A 13682-nucleotide genomic window follows, 5' to 3' on the forward strand; every position below is an offset into this window, starting at 1 on the left:
TTTGTAACTCTTTCCAGCTTCATGCAAGTCAACAATTCTTGATCGTAGGTCTTCTGAGAGTTCTTTTCTGCGAGGCATGGTTCACATCAGACAGTGCTTCTTGAAACCAGTAAACCCAAAACAGGTGTGTGTTTTTTAAGGGCATGACAGCTGTCAGCAACACATCCAATATCATCACATTGATTGCAGTCAAGGTTGGCTCACTCCTGGCTCCAATTAGCTCTGGAAGAAGTCATTAAGCTAGGGCCTAACAGACTTTTTCCTCCCTGCACTGTGAATGTTTAGATGTTATGTGCAATTAAACCATGGCAACATCTAATGTTTGTGTAGTATTATGTTCAGCAGGCTGTGTTCTTCTATTGTGACTTAGATGACGTTCAGAGCACATTTTATGCCCAATTCATGCAAAACTCCACGTAATCTCAAGGGGTTCACATACGTTTTCTTGCAACTGTACATACACACACACAGGGCCTTTAGGACACATTCACTCCAGTTACATTGAGCTGAATTGATAAGCATTGATCATAGGAGGCTCAACACAAGGGCACACAGAACATGATTATTTTCTACATGCCCTGTTCACGCCATACATGTGTGGTGGTGTGCGTTGCACAATTAAGCAGCATGTCTGCATTTTTACACAGTGAAACACACTGCAGTGCATTGCAACATGCAGCGGTGCATAGGGTTGAATGAAATGTCACTTTTGCAATGTTTTGATGAAGGTAAAAGAAAAAAGTACATAGTGTGATGCAAAGTAGCAACACATTACATTTCCCTACACAATACACATCCACAGGTGCACAGTACATTGGAGCATAATGTGCAACCACAGGTGTAAACAAGCCCTAAGAGCAATGATACATCGGTGATATGTTACTAATGTGTAGCAAGTATAGATGCAAACAATGTATACTTTAGTATAATACATGCTAATGTATACAGTGTGTATCACTATGATCAGCAAGTAGTATAAAACTGGAGAAAGGAATGTAAGCATTGTTCAAAGCTACAATTCATTGGCTAGTTATAAGACTCCATTCACACTTGTGTGACTCCAAAGTTGTGAGATTTCCATTGCGACTTTACATTTCAACTTTCATGCAATTTTGGATGGGTGTGACTTGGAGGCAACTTTGACTGGTGACTTTGGCTTTGACTGTTGCACAACTGTCGCATTGGTAACATTAAGATGTGACTTTCATGTGACTTTTGAGAGTTTACTTTGCAGTCTATGGCACTCAAGTCGCATGAAAGTCACATCAAAGTAGTGCAGGAACCTTTTTAAAGTCGCTGAGACTTTAAATTGCATAGATTTGACTGGCTTCTATTGAAATACATGAGCTGCAACTTGTCATGAAACTTTATTTGTCCAAAGTCACATGACAAGTCACACAAGTGTAAATGGAGCCTAATTCTCCAACCTACACTAAATACAAAGTCTGCTAAAATGCGATTACTAGCTATGGGAAAAACACTCATTTTTCAGATTTTTTTGGTAGTCTGTAAAACTTGCACACAAAGACCATGTCTCTTTACATCAAAATTTATCAAAAAGGGCAAAGTGTTAAAGCGATTTCAACAGACCATAAACATTTTTTGAAATAATGTAATAATAATATAATAATGCAGGCACTCACCAAGCATAGTATTCAAAAATAATTCTTTGAGCCTTGCTTTAGAATTCTTATAGATTGCCACACAAACACAAGGGTTTTTGAACAAGTTGTTTTGATGGTAGAAGGCCATAATCCTTTGGCCTATACAGGGGAAAGCAACAGGTTCTCTATACTGCTTTTTTCCCCATCTGCACATAATTACCTTCCTTTCTCTCCCCTGAGATGTGGCAGCTTTTCAAAACATGGGATGCCAGAAAGGTACATAAATCCACATTTCTTTTACAGATGGATTATTGAGTAAAATTGTACCAGGGTAATTTTATGTGAACCTACTGCTTTGCCCTGCGTGGGCAAGGCACAGATTAAAAAAAAAAAATAATTGCATTTACAAAAGCCCGGAATCCACATGACAAGTGTACCATTTGTATTTTTTATTGTATGATATATTTGTTACAGGTACTTATATAGCTCAAGGAACTTGCAATCAAAGGTACCTAACTCACATACACACACTAGGGCTAATTTAGACAGGAGCCAAGTAACCCACCAGCATGTCTTTGGAGTGTGGGAGGAAATCAGAATATCTAGAGAAAACTCACTCAGGCACAGGGAGAACATGCAAACTCTGTGTAGGTAGTGCCTTGGTTGGGATTTGAACCAATGACTCTAGCGCTGTTAGGTGGAAATGTAACCACTTAACCACTGTGCTGCCCCATTTTTATATGTTTTATTTTTCCTTATTAAACAAGAAGTATGGCCAAAGGTTTTTATTGGCCATACATCTCTTGTGGGTAATGAGTAAATGTACTTTTGTACTCCTGTGACCCAGAGTCAGCTCATAGCAGGCTTTGGCTTCTGTCAGTTGACAGGGCAGGGCATGTCAGGAGCCAGAGATGCTCGCCTCTGATCTTAGAACAGGAAGAAAAAAATACCACACTGGGGAACTTTTTATATAAGAAGGGAGTCTCTATAAAAGGAGGGAGAAAGGTATGACTCTTTCCATGGATCCCAAATTTTCTGAAAATGTTGTACTGTAACACTTTGCCTAGCCATGAGCTTCTCAAAGAGCATAACCCTTGAAACTTTGTGCTTGACCTCTGCAAATGGTAGGAAGGGAGTCTTCCACATGCTGTAACACTTTTGGCTTCAGTCAAAATATGAATAACCAGTTTTAATTGGCAAACAGTACATGCCTTGGGATTTTTATTCAAAGGGGCAACATAGGGATCTTTGTGGAGGAACTTACTGTGTAAAGGAACTGGTACACCCTTATCCAGAAATGTCTGACCGTAAGGACATTTATACCAAATGTGATAAAAATGATCCCTCCTCTTGGCAGCCACGAAAGCATAAAGGTGAATAAGAGGGCATGGTACACAATATTCTAAGAGGGACCAAATACCATCTGAGGAGAAACGTACAATTAGCCTCCACAACTAACACATGCTCCAGGCTCTCAGACGTGCTAGACCAAGTCTTGCTCCAAATCTCTGCAGCAACCAAAGCACCAAAATTGCTTTTCCACTTTTGGAAGAGAACAGGTACTGTGAAGAGCTTGTGTCAGATACCGCCTGACGTTACCTCTAGCAATCCACGGGACAGGATTCCCCAGAGCGCGGAGTCTAAGCCCCAGTCTGCTTGTTCACCAGAGCCCCTGATGGTGGGGATGGACTTGGAGCAGACAGTGACCAGATCGCGGCCCCTGAGTACGCCCACCGGTGGTAGAGGGATCCGCCAGAGGTATATACTTCGTAGAGAGCCTGACGTGAAGAGGCGGAAAGGCCTGAGCAGTGATAACCAGATCCGTGCGGGACGGATGGATGGCAGAGTGGTAAGCGTGGTCAGACGAGCCGGTTCGGTAACAGAGGGGTCAGTGCAGTACAAGGCAGCAGGCAAAGAGCAGTCAGGTCACTTGCCGGGTTCGGTAACAGGAGTTCAGATCAATAGGAATATCCAGGAGAGTAGTCAAACGAGCCAGGAGTCAGAGCAGGAGATAGTAAGCAGAGGTCAGGATCAAGCAGGGTCGGCAACAAGTCAATCAGCAGATACACAGGAACAGAAACAGGATAAATAGACCATACGGCAACTAGTGTCTGTGCAGAGCTGGTTTAAATAGGGCGCCCTGCGCCATCATTGGTGCCAGGTGCACGTCCGCAAATGCCTGGCACCAATGATGCCGCAGGTCCTAGCGCCAGCAGACTAGAGCGCATTGGCGTTCTGCGCATGCGCAGATCCGTGCGCCGTTGTGCTTGCTGACAGCCTGCAAACATTTGGAGGAAATGCTTGATCTGGAGATACTGAAAGATATCTCCTGGTTTGAGTTTATATTTGGCCCCAAGAGCCTGGAAAGGCATTATGCCTATGTAAGTAAAAAAATGTTTCACCAAGTATAAAGAGCAGGTTAACATAACCCAATAAGAACAGCGGGTTACCCAATATGGACATCGAGAGAGTACATGGGTATGCCAACAAATGTGAAAACTTCAGGCTGTCCCATAGGCATAGAGTGTGCCTAGTGATGGGGCAGGTAATGTTGCTTTGTTACCAGCCAGGGTAAGTTGGTTATTGGCTACACAGATACACCTCAAGAAAACCCATAATGGTTTGTCATGGGATGCCTGTACTAGTGCTTCATGCATTGTAGTTAAACCACATTGTTATTTTGTTGAACAGTAGGTTTATTGTATAAAAAATATGCACAGATAAACAGATATAAACAAGGGAACCTTGATGTGCTTGGCACAAAACACTTAATGGTAAAGACCAAGCCCAAGAGCAAAAGAGTTACCCTATCATATTGGTCTCACGGATGGTTGCATTGCTACCAAAGATTAACATCAGTTTTTACATGCAGTCAGCATTTAATTATAGCTAAAGGCAATTTTTTCCATTGCTGCCTATGTTCCCACTGAGTAGATTCGCCCTCTATTTGTCCTGGTGACTCTCTAAGACAGCAATTCCATTCACTTCAGTGAGATTTCCTCTCATTTCTTTTCTAGGGCAGGAAGTTAAGGGAAATCTCCCAACTAGGACACAGAACACAAAAAAAAACCGGATGGGAGTTTTACCCATTCCCTACTCTAAAAAAAATTTTGGCCTTAGATACATTTCAAAAGACTGAATTGATGTACTATGTGCACAATCATACAGGGGATACTAATATTATATGCCGTATGCAGTTTATGTTAGCAGCAGAAAACTTTGTAGCACACTTTGACATATCCTAGCAAAATTGTTGTAATTTTATTATAATCTAGCCTTTATCTTAACTTGACTAGGTAATATTAATGCAGTACTTTATAACATACAATATATTTAGTAACATTAAATATTGTCAGATTGTATATCTTTCATTAGAAACTCCATAGACTACCAGACTACTCATTCAGGGACTCAGGGACTTACCCAGTAATTCATTGACAATAATCTTTTCCATGGTTTTTTACTGAAATGGCTTGTCTCTCAACATGGGGAATAGATAAAATGTGTATTGGATTTTCAAATCAGAGAAAAAAAAGAATGTTAGACAGATTGCCAGCTTTACTGATCAATAAATAATAACTAAACCCAATGCCAGGCAAAAATTAAGTTTAAATAGTGCACTGCACATAAGTGACCTCATTCCTCAGTCTTGATTCCAAACACCTCTTCATAAGTTATGCTGCAGTGTAATAGATCAAAGTCAGAGTGTCCTTTATGAGCCAAGCTAATTTCCTGCCCTGGAGACCAGACATTTTTCCCTGCTCAATATCATTTTGAGAACTAGTCCCCTCACTGCCCCCATGAGTTCTCCTGGCTGTGGAGCCTAAGAAATAGGACCCTGCTGCTGGAAGGTTTCGCTTCACCTATAAGAGGTGCCCACATCGTGTAGGCAGTGATGTGGACACCTGAAGATATACCCCAGGAAGTAAAGAGAAGAAGAGTGAAGGATCAACATGTGAGCATGGCTTCAGGTAAATAAAATGGGCCTTTAAATAGTTTTTACATACCAATGGTTAGCTTGGGGGGTTGGGAGGGTGTGTTTAAAGCTAACATCCTGGAGTGGGGCTTTAAAGGAATTCAATGGTCACAACATACTCTTTCACTTTTTAACATCAACATTGTAATAGCAAATTGTAAACAATATTTATTTTTAGCAATTTGTGACACCCACTAGGTGGGGCTAGTGTGAGGTAAATGTATTTTTGGCTCATGGTAGTGAGTGAGCCTGAATTACTGTGGGTTCAGTGTGTGGTCAGGCTGGATGGCTCAGCAGGTGTGGACTCTTTCACCTCCACCTGGTTCTGGAGGTCCATGGAAGCTTCCAAGTTTCCAGAAGCCAAAGGGCAGAAGGGTGGAGACTTCAATCTGCATTTTCATGGGAGTCTGACCAATCCCAGAGGGGAGGCTTTGATAGTGTGGTATACCAGCCCATAAATATGAGAGAGCCTTGCTATCAAGGGAGTTGGGTGGAAGACGGAGTGAGGAAGTGCTGCTGGTGTGAAGCCTGGGAGGGGGCCCCAGAAGATGGAGGGTCTGCCTACAGGCTGAAGCAGGACAGAAGGACCTCCACTGTCCCACAGTTACCTGGGAAAGACAGCCTTGTCAGCAGGGAAGGAGCCAGCCCAGTGTAAGGCCTGAAAGCAAATGCAAACTTTACAGCTACAGGAACAGCATAGTGTGAGTATTTCTACACCCCCTGGGCCAAAGAAGGGAGGAGATGGTCAGAGGTAATACCCAACTAGTTCTCCCTGGGACCACCTTCTTTCTGTGTCTTGGTATCCCTTGCCCTGGGATACCCTCAAGACAGCCAGGTGGATGAAGAGATTTTCATCTGGGGTCTGAGTAGGTTAACTTAAGGGAACCAAGTGCTCCTTGCAAAGACTGTGTGTTAATGTGTCAAAAGGGAGTGCCACTCCTGAAGGAGTAGAGAGCTAGGATCCATGTGTTCTTTTGGGATTTTTGCTGGACTCTTACAATTTTTGTCTAAGAAGTTGTCCTCCAAGTTGTTCAGTTTCATTGGTCATCACAAATACCCCTAGACCCCATCCAAGTTGTTAACTCCTAATAAAACTGATTTTGGATGAAAGTGTTGAATATATGTGTTGCCTGGCTGTGCAGAGCTTAGGGGGACCCAAAAACTCAGCGGCTCACAAGAGGGTAGCGCTACAAATCTAATGTATGCTTACTTAAAAATTGCCTTTGAAGCTGTAATTGCTGCCTGCTTGCTGGACATCTCTTTCCACAACTTCCAGGAGTCCCTGTATGCTTTGCAGATTCTCCTCTGCTGTTTATTTTCAATGTCTATGGACTACATATCCCATGGTACCTTTCTGTCTGCAACTAGTTATTCCTGACTGACTCCACCTCCTGAAACTCTTCCTCTCAGCACCTCTGTAGTTCAGAAGGCAAGTTCTGTGAATTTTGTGACACAGCAGTGCCTACTTACAGGACATAGTGAATACGTGTCATAGAATTCAAGGCAGTAAAGATGTGGGATTCTTTACAAAATAAGTTTACAAATATCATTATTACTCAGATTAACAAGAGTAGGCTAGACATAGCTGAAATACAATGTGTGAATTAATTTATGATTTTAAATCTTGATCATAGTTATGCTTTAAGTATGTAGTGTTGCGCTTTTCAGGAGAAAAGGAACTGGTTACATGTTCCTTCTCATCATGTCCTCTTCTATATATCCAGAAGATGGAGTGCTCGTCTTCTGTCAAAGCATTTTATAAATCTTAGCTGTACTGAAAGAAGCTTGTTGTTTATGGAACTTCTGTGAGTATTGTATCAGAGCAGGGACTTTTTCCATCATTATTTGTAGGCTCAGTAGGAGATTACAATCAAACAAAGGGAACTGTAAATCAAGTTTTGTTTGCTTTGCTGCCTGCTTAGCTAAGTCATAGTGCTTTACATTTCCTTTGTCTTAAATTATATGCATATTCATATAATGGATGAAAATCCACAGTTAAAAGGAAATATAAATAAATAAATAAGAAAAATAAATAAATAAAAACTAAAATACAATTGACTGAAAAAATTTAAGTTTCCTTTTAATCCCTCCCACGTTCTAATACTTACAGTATGCCCCTAAACTTTTAAAACTGCACTTCTCCTATTAAGTCCTGAACTGGTTTTTCACTTTATTGCATCTATTCTGCATACTCTCCTCATGCTTGGGTGCTTCTCTGCTCCTAAATCATGTAGGTCCCTCACCACAAATCGCCAAGCTCTCAGCACAAGACGAAAGTGCTTTAGGATTTTATTGACAGATGCTCTGAGCTTTTACCATTCAACCCATAACTAAAGATAAAATCGACTTGCTTGGAGTTACTTTGTAATAGCTAAAGATATTGTATATTACAAATTTCATACAGTTTATTTTTTGTTTTTGATGTAGGTCAAAGCTGAACTTACACAAGAACAGATACAACTGTTGCAGTATGTGATGGAATCGTATAATAAACATCGACTGCCGCAAGACTTGACTTCTAAATTGATAGTGAGTACAGTTCATTTACAGTATTCTGAAATGGCATACACCAGGCCTGTCTCTCAACATTATAATGTGGGGAATAGACAAAATTTTATACATCTGCAAAATACAAGAGAAAGAATATTGGAAAAATTAGTCCAATTAAATGGCATCAATAAATATACACTCACTGGCCACTTTATTAGGAACACCTGTTCAGTTGCTTGGTAACAAAAATTGCTAATCAGCCAATCACATGGCAGCAACTCAATGCATTTAGGCATGTAGATGTGGTGAAGAGGACTTGCTGAAGTCAAACCGACCATCAGAATGGGGTAGAAAGGGGATTTAATTGACTTGAATGTGGCATGGTTGTTGGTGCCAGATGGGCTGGTCTGAGTATTTAAAAAACTGCTGATCCACTGGGATTTTCATGCACAACCATCTCTAGGGTTTACAGAGAATGTTCCAAAAAAGAGAATATATCCAGTGAGCGTCAGTTGTGTGGATGAAAATGACTTGTTGATGTCAGAGGTCAGAGTAGAATGGGCATACTGGTTGCTGCAACATTCTGATGGTAGGGTCAGAATTTAGCGTAAACAGCATGAAAGGATGGATCCTTTCATCCAGAGCAAGGCAGTATAGCCAAGACAAAACAGGGTTTTTATTTATTATTATTTATATTATTATTATTTTATTTATTTTTTGCATTTTCACATGTGGCAAATTGTTTTATAATTTTGATTCACATTTTATGGCAGCGCAGTCTATATACACTCTCATAGGACTCACAAATGTGGAAGCTAGACACATTTTGAAGCCTGCAGCAGCCATAATCACATTCATCCATGTTTTCTTTTTTTTGGTTCCTTTTGGTTTTGTCTGTTGTGCAGGGTTTTCATTGTTAAGAGGAGATCATTAGCACTGTCACTAAATGCCAGGCCCTCTGTAGGGGTAGCGTAGCATATTTATTACTGTGTTGCTACAATGTATGCACCAGGTCTGAGCTCCATTTTGGCTTATCCTAAAGACTTTACCAAATATCAGTGGTAGCTTTGACATATAAATGTAACCAGCAACAGCTATAGCCAGTGCGGAGCACATTCAGCGCAGTGTCTACAGCAGGTGACTTTATGCTGTAATAGCAGGTGGCCTTCTCATGTCTAGCCCCATCAATCATACAACCTCTATACGCCCCACTTTTTGCTGCAGCTCACACAGGCACTATAATCTTCGCCCTGGAAGCTCACACAGCCACCATCTTCCTTCTGCCCAACCTCTGCTGCTGGTCTGGAGGACTGCTGCCAACATCTGGAGCTACAGCATGACAGCTCTTTGCAGAGGAACGACTCACCACTGCACGTGAAAATCCCCTTACCATCCCCATCACACTTGTGCCCGCACCTTCTGTTTTACCACCATGCCTCCCTCCTTTTGGACCAAATCTGCATTGTACGAAACTGAATCTGATAGTCATCTGGCACTGTACTTTCATGATTTAGAGAACTTTGAGAGTTTCTAAACAATGAGTGACAGACTTGAGAAACAGGAAAACAAGACAAGAAGACATGCAGAGTGGAAATTTTAAAAAGTAGCACACAGACAGATGTTAGAGCAGGGGTGTCCAAACTTTTTTCAAAGAGGGCCAGATTGGATGAAGTGAACATGGTGGAGGGCCGAACATTTTTCCGAACATTCTTTGAACCATTACAATTAAATGCAAATAAATTATTTTATGCAAAGTTAATTGCAAACGACATACTTTTCATTTCATAACATTAAGATCAACTGACAGCTGAGTTTTCACAATGTATTGAAAATAAATTAAAAAAAAACTTACCTGCACTAATGTGAACGGTGAAAAAGGTAGCTGGAGCTGAAGTCTCTGCTCGGCAGCCGGGAGGGGAAGAGAAACACACTTCACGCTGGAAGCCCGGCCCTGACGTCACCGCCCTCTGTCGCTCCCAGCGCGGCGCAGTCACGCATGCGCACTGCTCTCAAGCAGAAGACTGTCTGCCACAGAAGGGAGGGCCGTGCGACAGCCGCATTTACACAGACCAGGGAGAACGCGCTGCAGTCAGGCATGCGCACTGCCCTCTGCTCTCAAGCAGAAGACTGTCTGCCATAGAAGGGAGGGCCGTGGGAGGGCCACATTACACAGAGCAGGGAGGGCTGTTGGAGGGCCGTATTAAACCGACCCCCGGGCCGTAAATGGCCCATGGGCCGGACTTTGGACATGCCTGTGTTAGAGGATATAACTGAGAATATGTTTATAGGGTGCTAATGTTGGAAGCTATACAAGGTGCCAATAACTAGAGGTTCCCATGCATGGAACCTAATGATTCTCACCCATCTGCACATCATCCTTAAGTCAGTGAAAGATTTCAACAGATCATTTCCATTCATTGTATTTTAGCTGATACAGTTATATCCCCCTATGTGCCAATGAAACCCAGCAAGGTTTGGACATTTTTATGAGCTTGTCTGGTAAAAATGTGCTTTCCAAAAGTCTGATCATGGTTGCAAGAAAAACTCTTAAAGGTTGTCATTTTATGTTGAATTTCAAAGCCATTGGCTACAACACTACATAGATTACATCTCTGTGCATGGAAGCAGGCAAATAGCTTTTAAAATATTCTTCAAGGAGAAGGGAACTGCAAAAAATGTCAATGATAGTATCAATGAATAATCCACTGCTTTGATTACAGTGATAATCTCTTTCTATATTTACTTAAGCATGAAAGGGTTATTCATGGCGATTAAATGTTACTGAATAGATATAAAACCTTATCTTAGAATTTCTGGTATAATTATATACATGTTCATAGTGGCTTTTCTCTTCTTGGCACTGAACATAAGTTGTCACTATAGCAACATATAAACAATAACTTCAGCAGTATGAGATAACTGACATATAACTGATAACAGTCTGCATACTTACATAAGCCTTCGATATCCTGCTGTTATGGCTGATACTTAACCATTTTGACAGGCAAAGCTCCAACACTTTCAGGTAGACAAGAAGCATTGTCAAGCTCCATTTTAATGATGTTTTATTGGGTATGTTCAACAAGTGTTCTTCAAAATTACACCAGGAAAAAGTGGGACACCAATTAAACTTTTCTTTTTTAGTTTTGGATAGAGAATGGACTGGTAAATCAGATAGAACACCTTTCAGGTTTTTATTCATTTCCCTGTCCCAAAGGAGAGATTTGGTCTCACTTTCCATCTTGATTTTAGGCCATAATTTACCAATTTTGAGTACATTGTGAGTAGAGATGAGCGAAGTATTCAAAAATTCGATTCGGCTGATTCGGCGAATTCGAGGAATAAATTCGATTCGATGCGAATATATTCGCTGCGAATTTAACTTATAAAAAGGGTGTTTTTAGGCTTCAGAGAGCCTTTATATTAGTGCAGAACACTGTACCCTTAATTTAAATGCCCTTGGAGTCTGCTGGGGAAGAGAAATAATACTGTCAGTCAGTATGACATGCAGATGAGTGCCGTCGATCTTAGAATCACCGCACACTTCACTCATTTGGGCAGTCACGGGGCCAAAACCAGAGTGTGGAGCCACAGTGTGGCGGTGGAGGCAGCAGCAATGGGAGGCCATACAGCACCCTATGACAAAATGGAACCCACCAGCAGTGTGAGGAGACCTGAAAGTGGCACATGGCAGAGTGTGGCGATGGAGACAGCAGCAATGGGAGGCCGTACAGGGACCCATGACACACTCTGGACCTGGCAGCAGCATGAGGAGGCGGTACGGGGGCCCATGACAGATTACGGGCCTGGCAGCAGCATGAGGAGTCGGTACGGGGGCCCATGGCAGATTACGGGCCTGGCAGCAGCATGAGGAGGCGGTACAGGGGCCCATGGCAGATTACGGGCCTGGCAGCAGCAATGGGAGGCCCGTAATCTGCCAGCACCCTATGACAAAATGGAACCCACCAGCAGTGTGAGGAGACCTGAAAGTGGCACATGGCAGAGTGTGGCGATGGAGACAGCAGCAATGGGAGGCCATACAGGGACCCATGACACACTCTGGACCTGGCAGCAGCATGAGGAGGCGGTACGGGGGCCCATGGCAGATTACGGGCCTGGCAGCAGCAATGGGAGGCCCGTAATCTGCCAGCACCCTATGACAAAATGGAACCCACCAGCAGTGTGAGGAGACCTGAAAGTGGCACATGGCAGAGTGTGGCGATGGAGACAGCAGCAATGGGAGGCCGTACAGGGACCCATGACACACTCTGGACCTGGCAGCAGCATGAGGAGGCGGTACAGGGGCCCATGACAGATTACGGGCCTGGCAGCAGCATGAGGAGTCGGTACGGGGGCCCATGGCAGATTACGGGCCTGGCAGCAGCAATGGGAGGCCCGTAATCTGCCAGCACCCTATGACAAAATGGAACCCACCAGCAGTGGGAGGAGACCTGAAAGTGGCACATGGCAGAGTGTGGCAATGGAGACAGCAGCAATGGGAGGCCGTACAGGGACCCATGAGACACTCTGGACCTGGCAGCAGCATGAGGAGGCGGTATGGGGGCCCATGGCAGATTACGGGCCTGGCAGCAGCAATGGGAGGCCCGTAATCTGCCAGCACCCTATGACAAAATGGAACCCACCAGCAGTGTGAGGAGACCTGAAAGTGGCACATGGCAGAGTGTGGCGATGGAGACAGCAGCAATGGGAGGCCGTACAGGGACCCATGAGAGACTCTGGACCTGGCAGCAGCATGAGGAGGCGGTACCGGGGCCCATGACAGATTACGGGCCTGGCAGCAGCAATGGGAGGCCCGTAATCTGCCAGCACCCTATGACAAAATGGAACCCACCAGCAGTGTGTGGAGACCTGAAAGTGGCACATGGCAGAGTGTGGTGATGGAGACAGCAGCAATGGGAGGCCGTACAGGGACCCATGAGACACTCTGGACCTGGCAGCAGCATGAGGAGGCGGTACGGGGGCCCATGGCAGATTACGGGCCTGGCAGCAGCAATGGGAGGCCCGTAATCTGCCAGCACCCTATGACAAAATGGAACACACCAGCAGTGTGAGGAGACCTGAAAGTGGCACATGGCAGAGTGTGGCGATGGAGACAGCAGCAATGGGAGGCCGTACAGGGACCCATGACAGATTACGGGCCTGGCAGCAGCATGAGGAGGTGGTACAGGGGCCCATGACAGATTACGGGCCTGGCAGCAACAATGGGAGGCCCGTAATCTGCCAGCACCCTATGACAAAATGGAACACACCAGCAGTGTGAGGAGACCTGAAAGTGGCACATGGCAGAGTGTGGCGATGGAGACAGCAGCAATGGGAGGCCGTACAGGGACCCATGAGAGACTCTGGACCTGGCAGCAGCATGAGGAGGCGGTACAGGGGCCCATGACAGATTACGGGTCTGGCAGCAGCAATGGGAGGCCCGTAATCTGCCAGCACCCTATGACAAAATGGAACACACCAGCAGTGTGAGGAGACCTGAAAGTGGCACATGGCAGAGTGTGGCGATGGAGACAGCAGCAATGGGAGGCCGTACAGGGACCCATGAGAGACTCTGGACCTGGCAGCAGCATGAGGAGGCGGCACAGGGGCCC

The 13682-nt window shown here is 44.0% G+C and overlaps 1 protein-coding gene across 2 annotated transcripts in view; it reads left to right on the forward strand.

Moving 5' to 3' along the window:
- NR1H4 (nuclear receptor subfamily 1 group H member 4) overlaps positions 1–13682 on the forward strand; it is a 143416-nt gene that overhangs the window by 112745 nt on the left and 16989 nt on the right. For both annotated transcript variants that reach the window (XM_089694203.1, XM_089694208.1), the window contains one exon: positions 8008–8109. In XM_089694203.1, coding sequence (XP_089550329.1) covers positions 8008–8109 — 102 coding nt within the window. The remainder of the gene's footprint in view (positions 1–8007; positions 8110–13682) is intronic.

Source organism: Staurois parvus, unplaced genomic scaffold (genome assembly GCF_062004578.1).
Source record: "Staurois parvus isolate SC_StPar_1 unplaced genomic scaffold, SC_StPar_1.0 ptg000025l, whole genome shotgun sequence".
Classification (NCBI taxonomy): Eukaryota; Metazoa; Chordata; class Amphibia; order Anura; family Ranidae; genus Staurois; species Staurois parvus.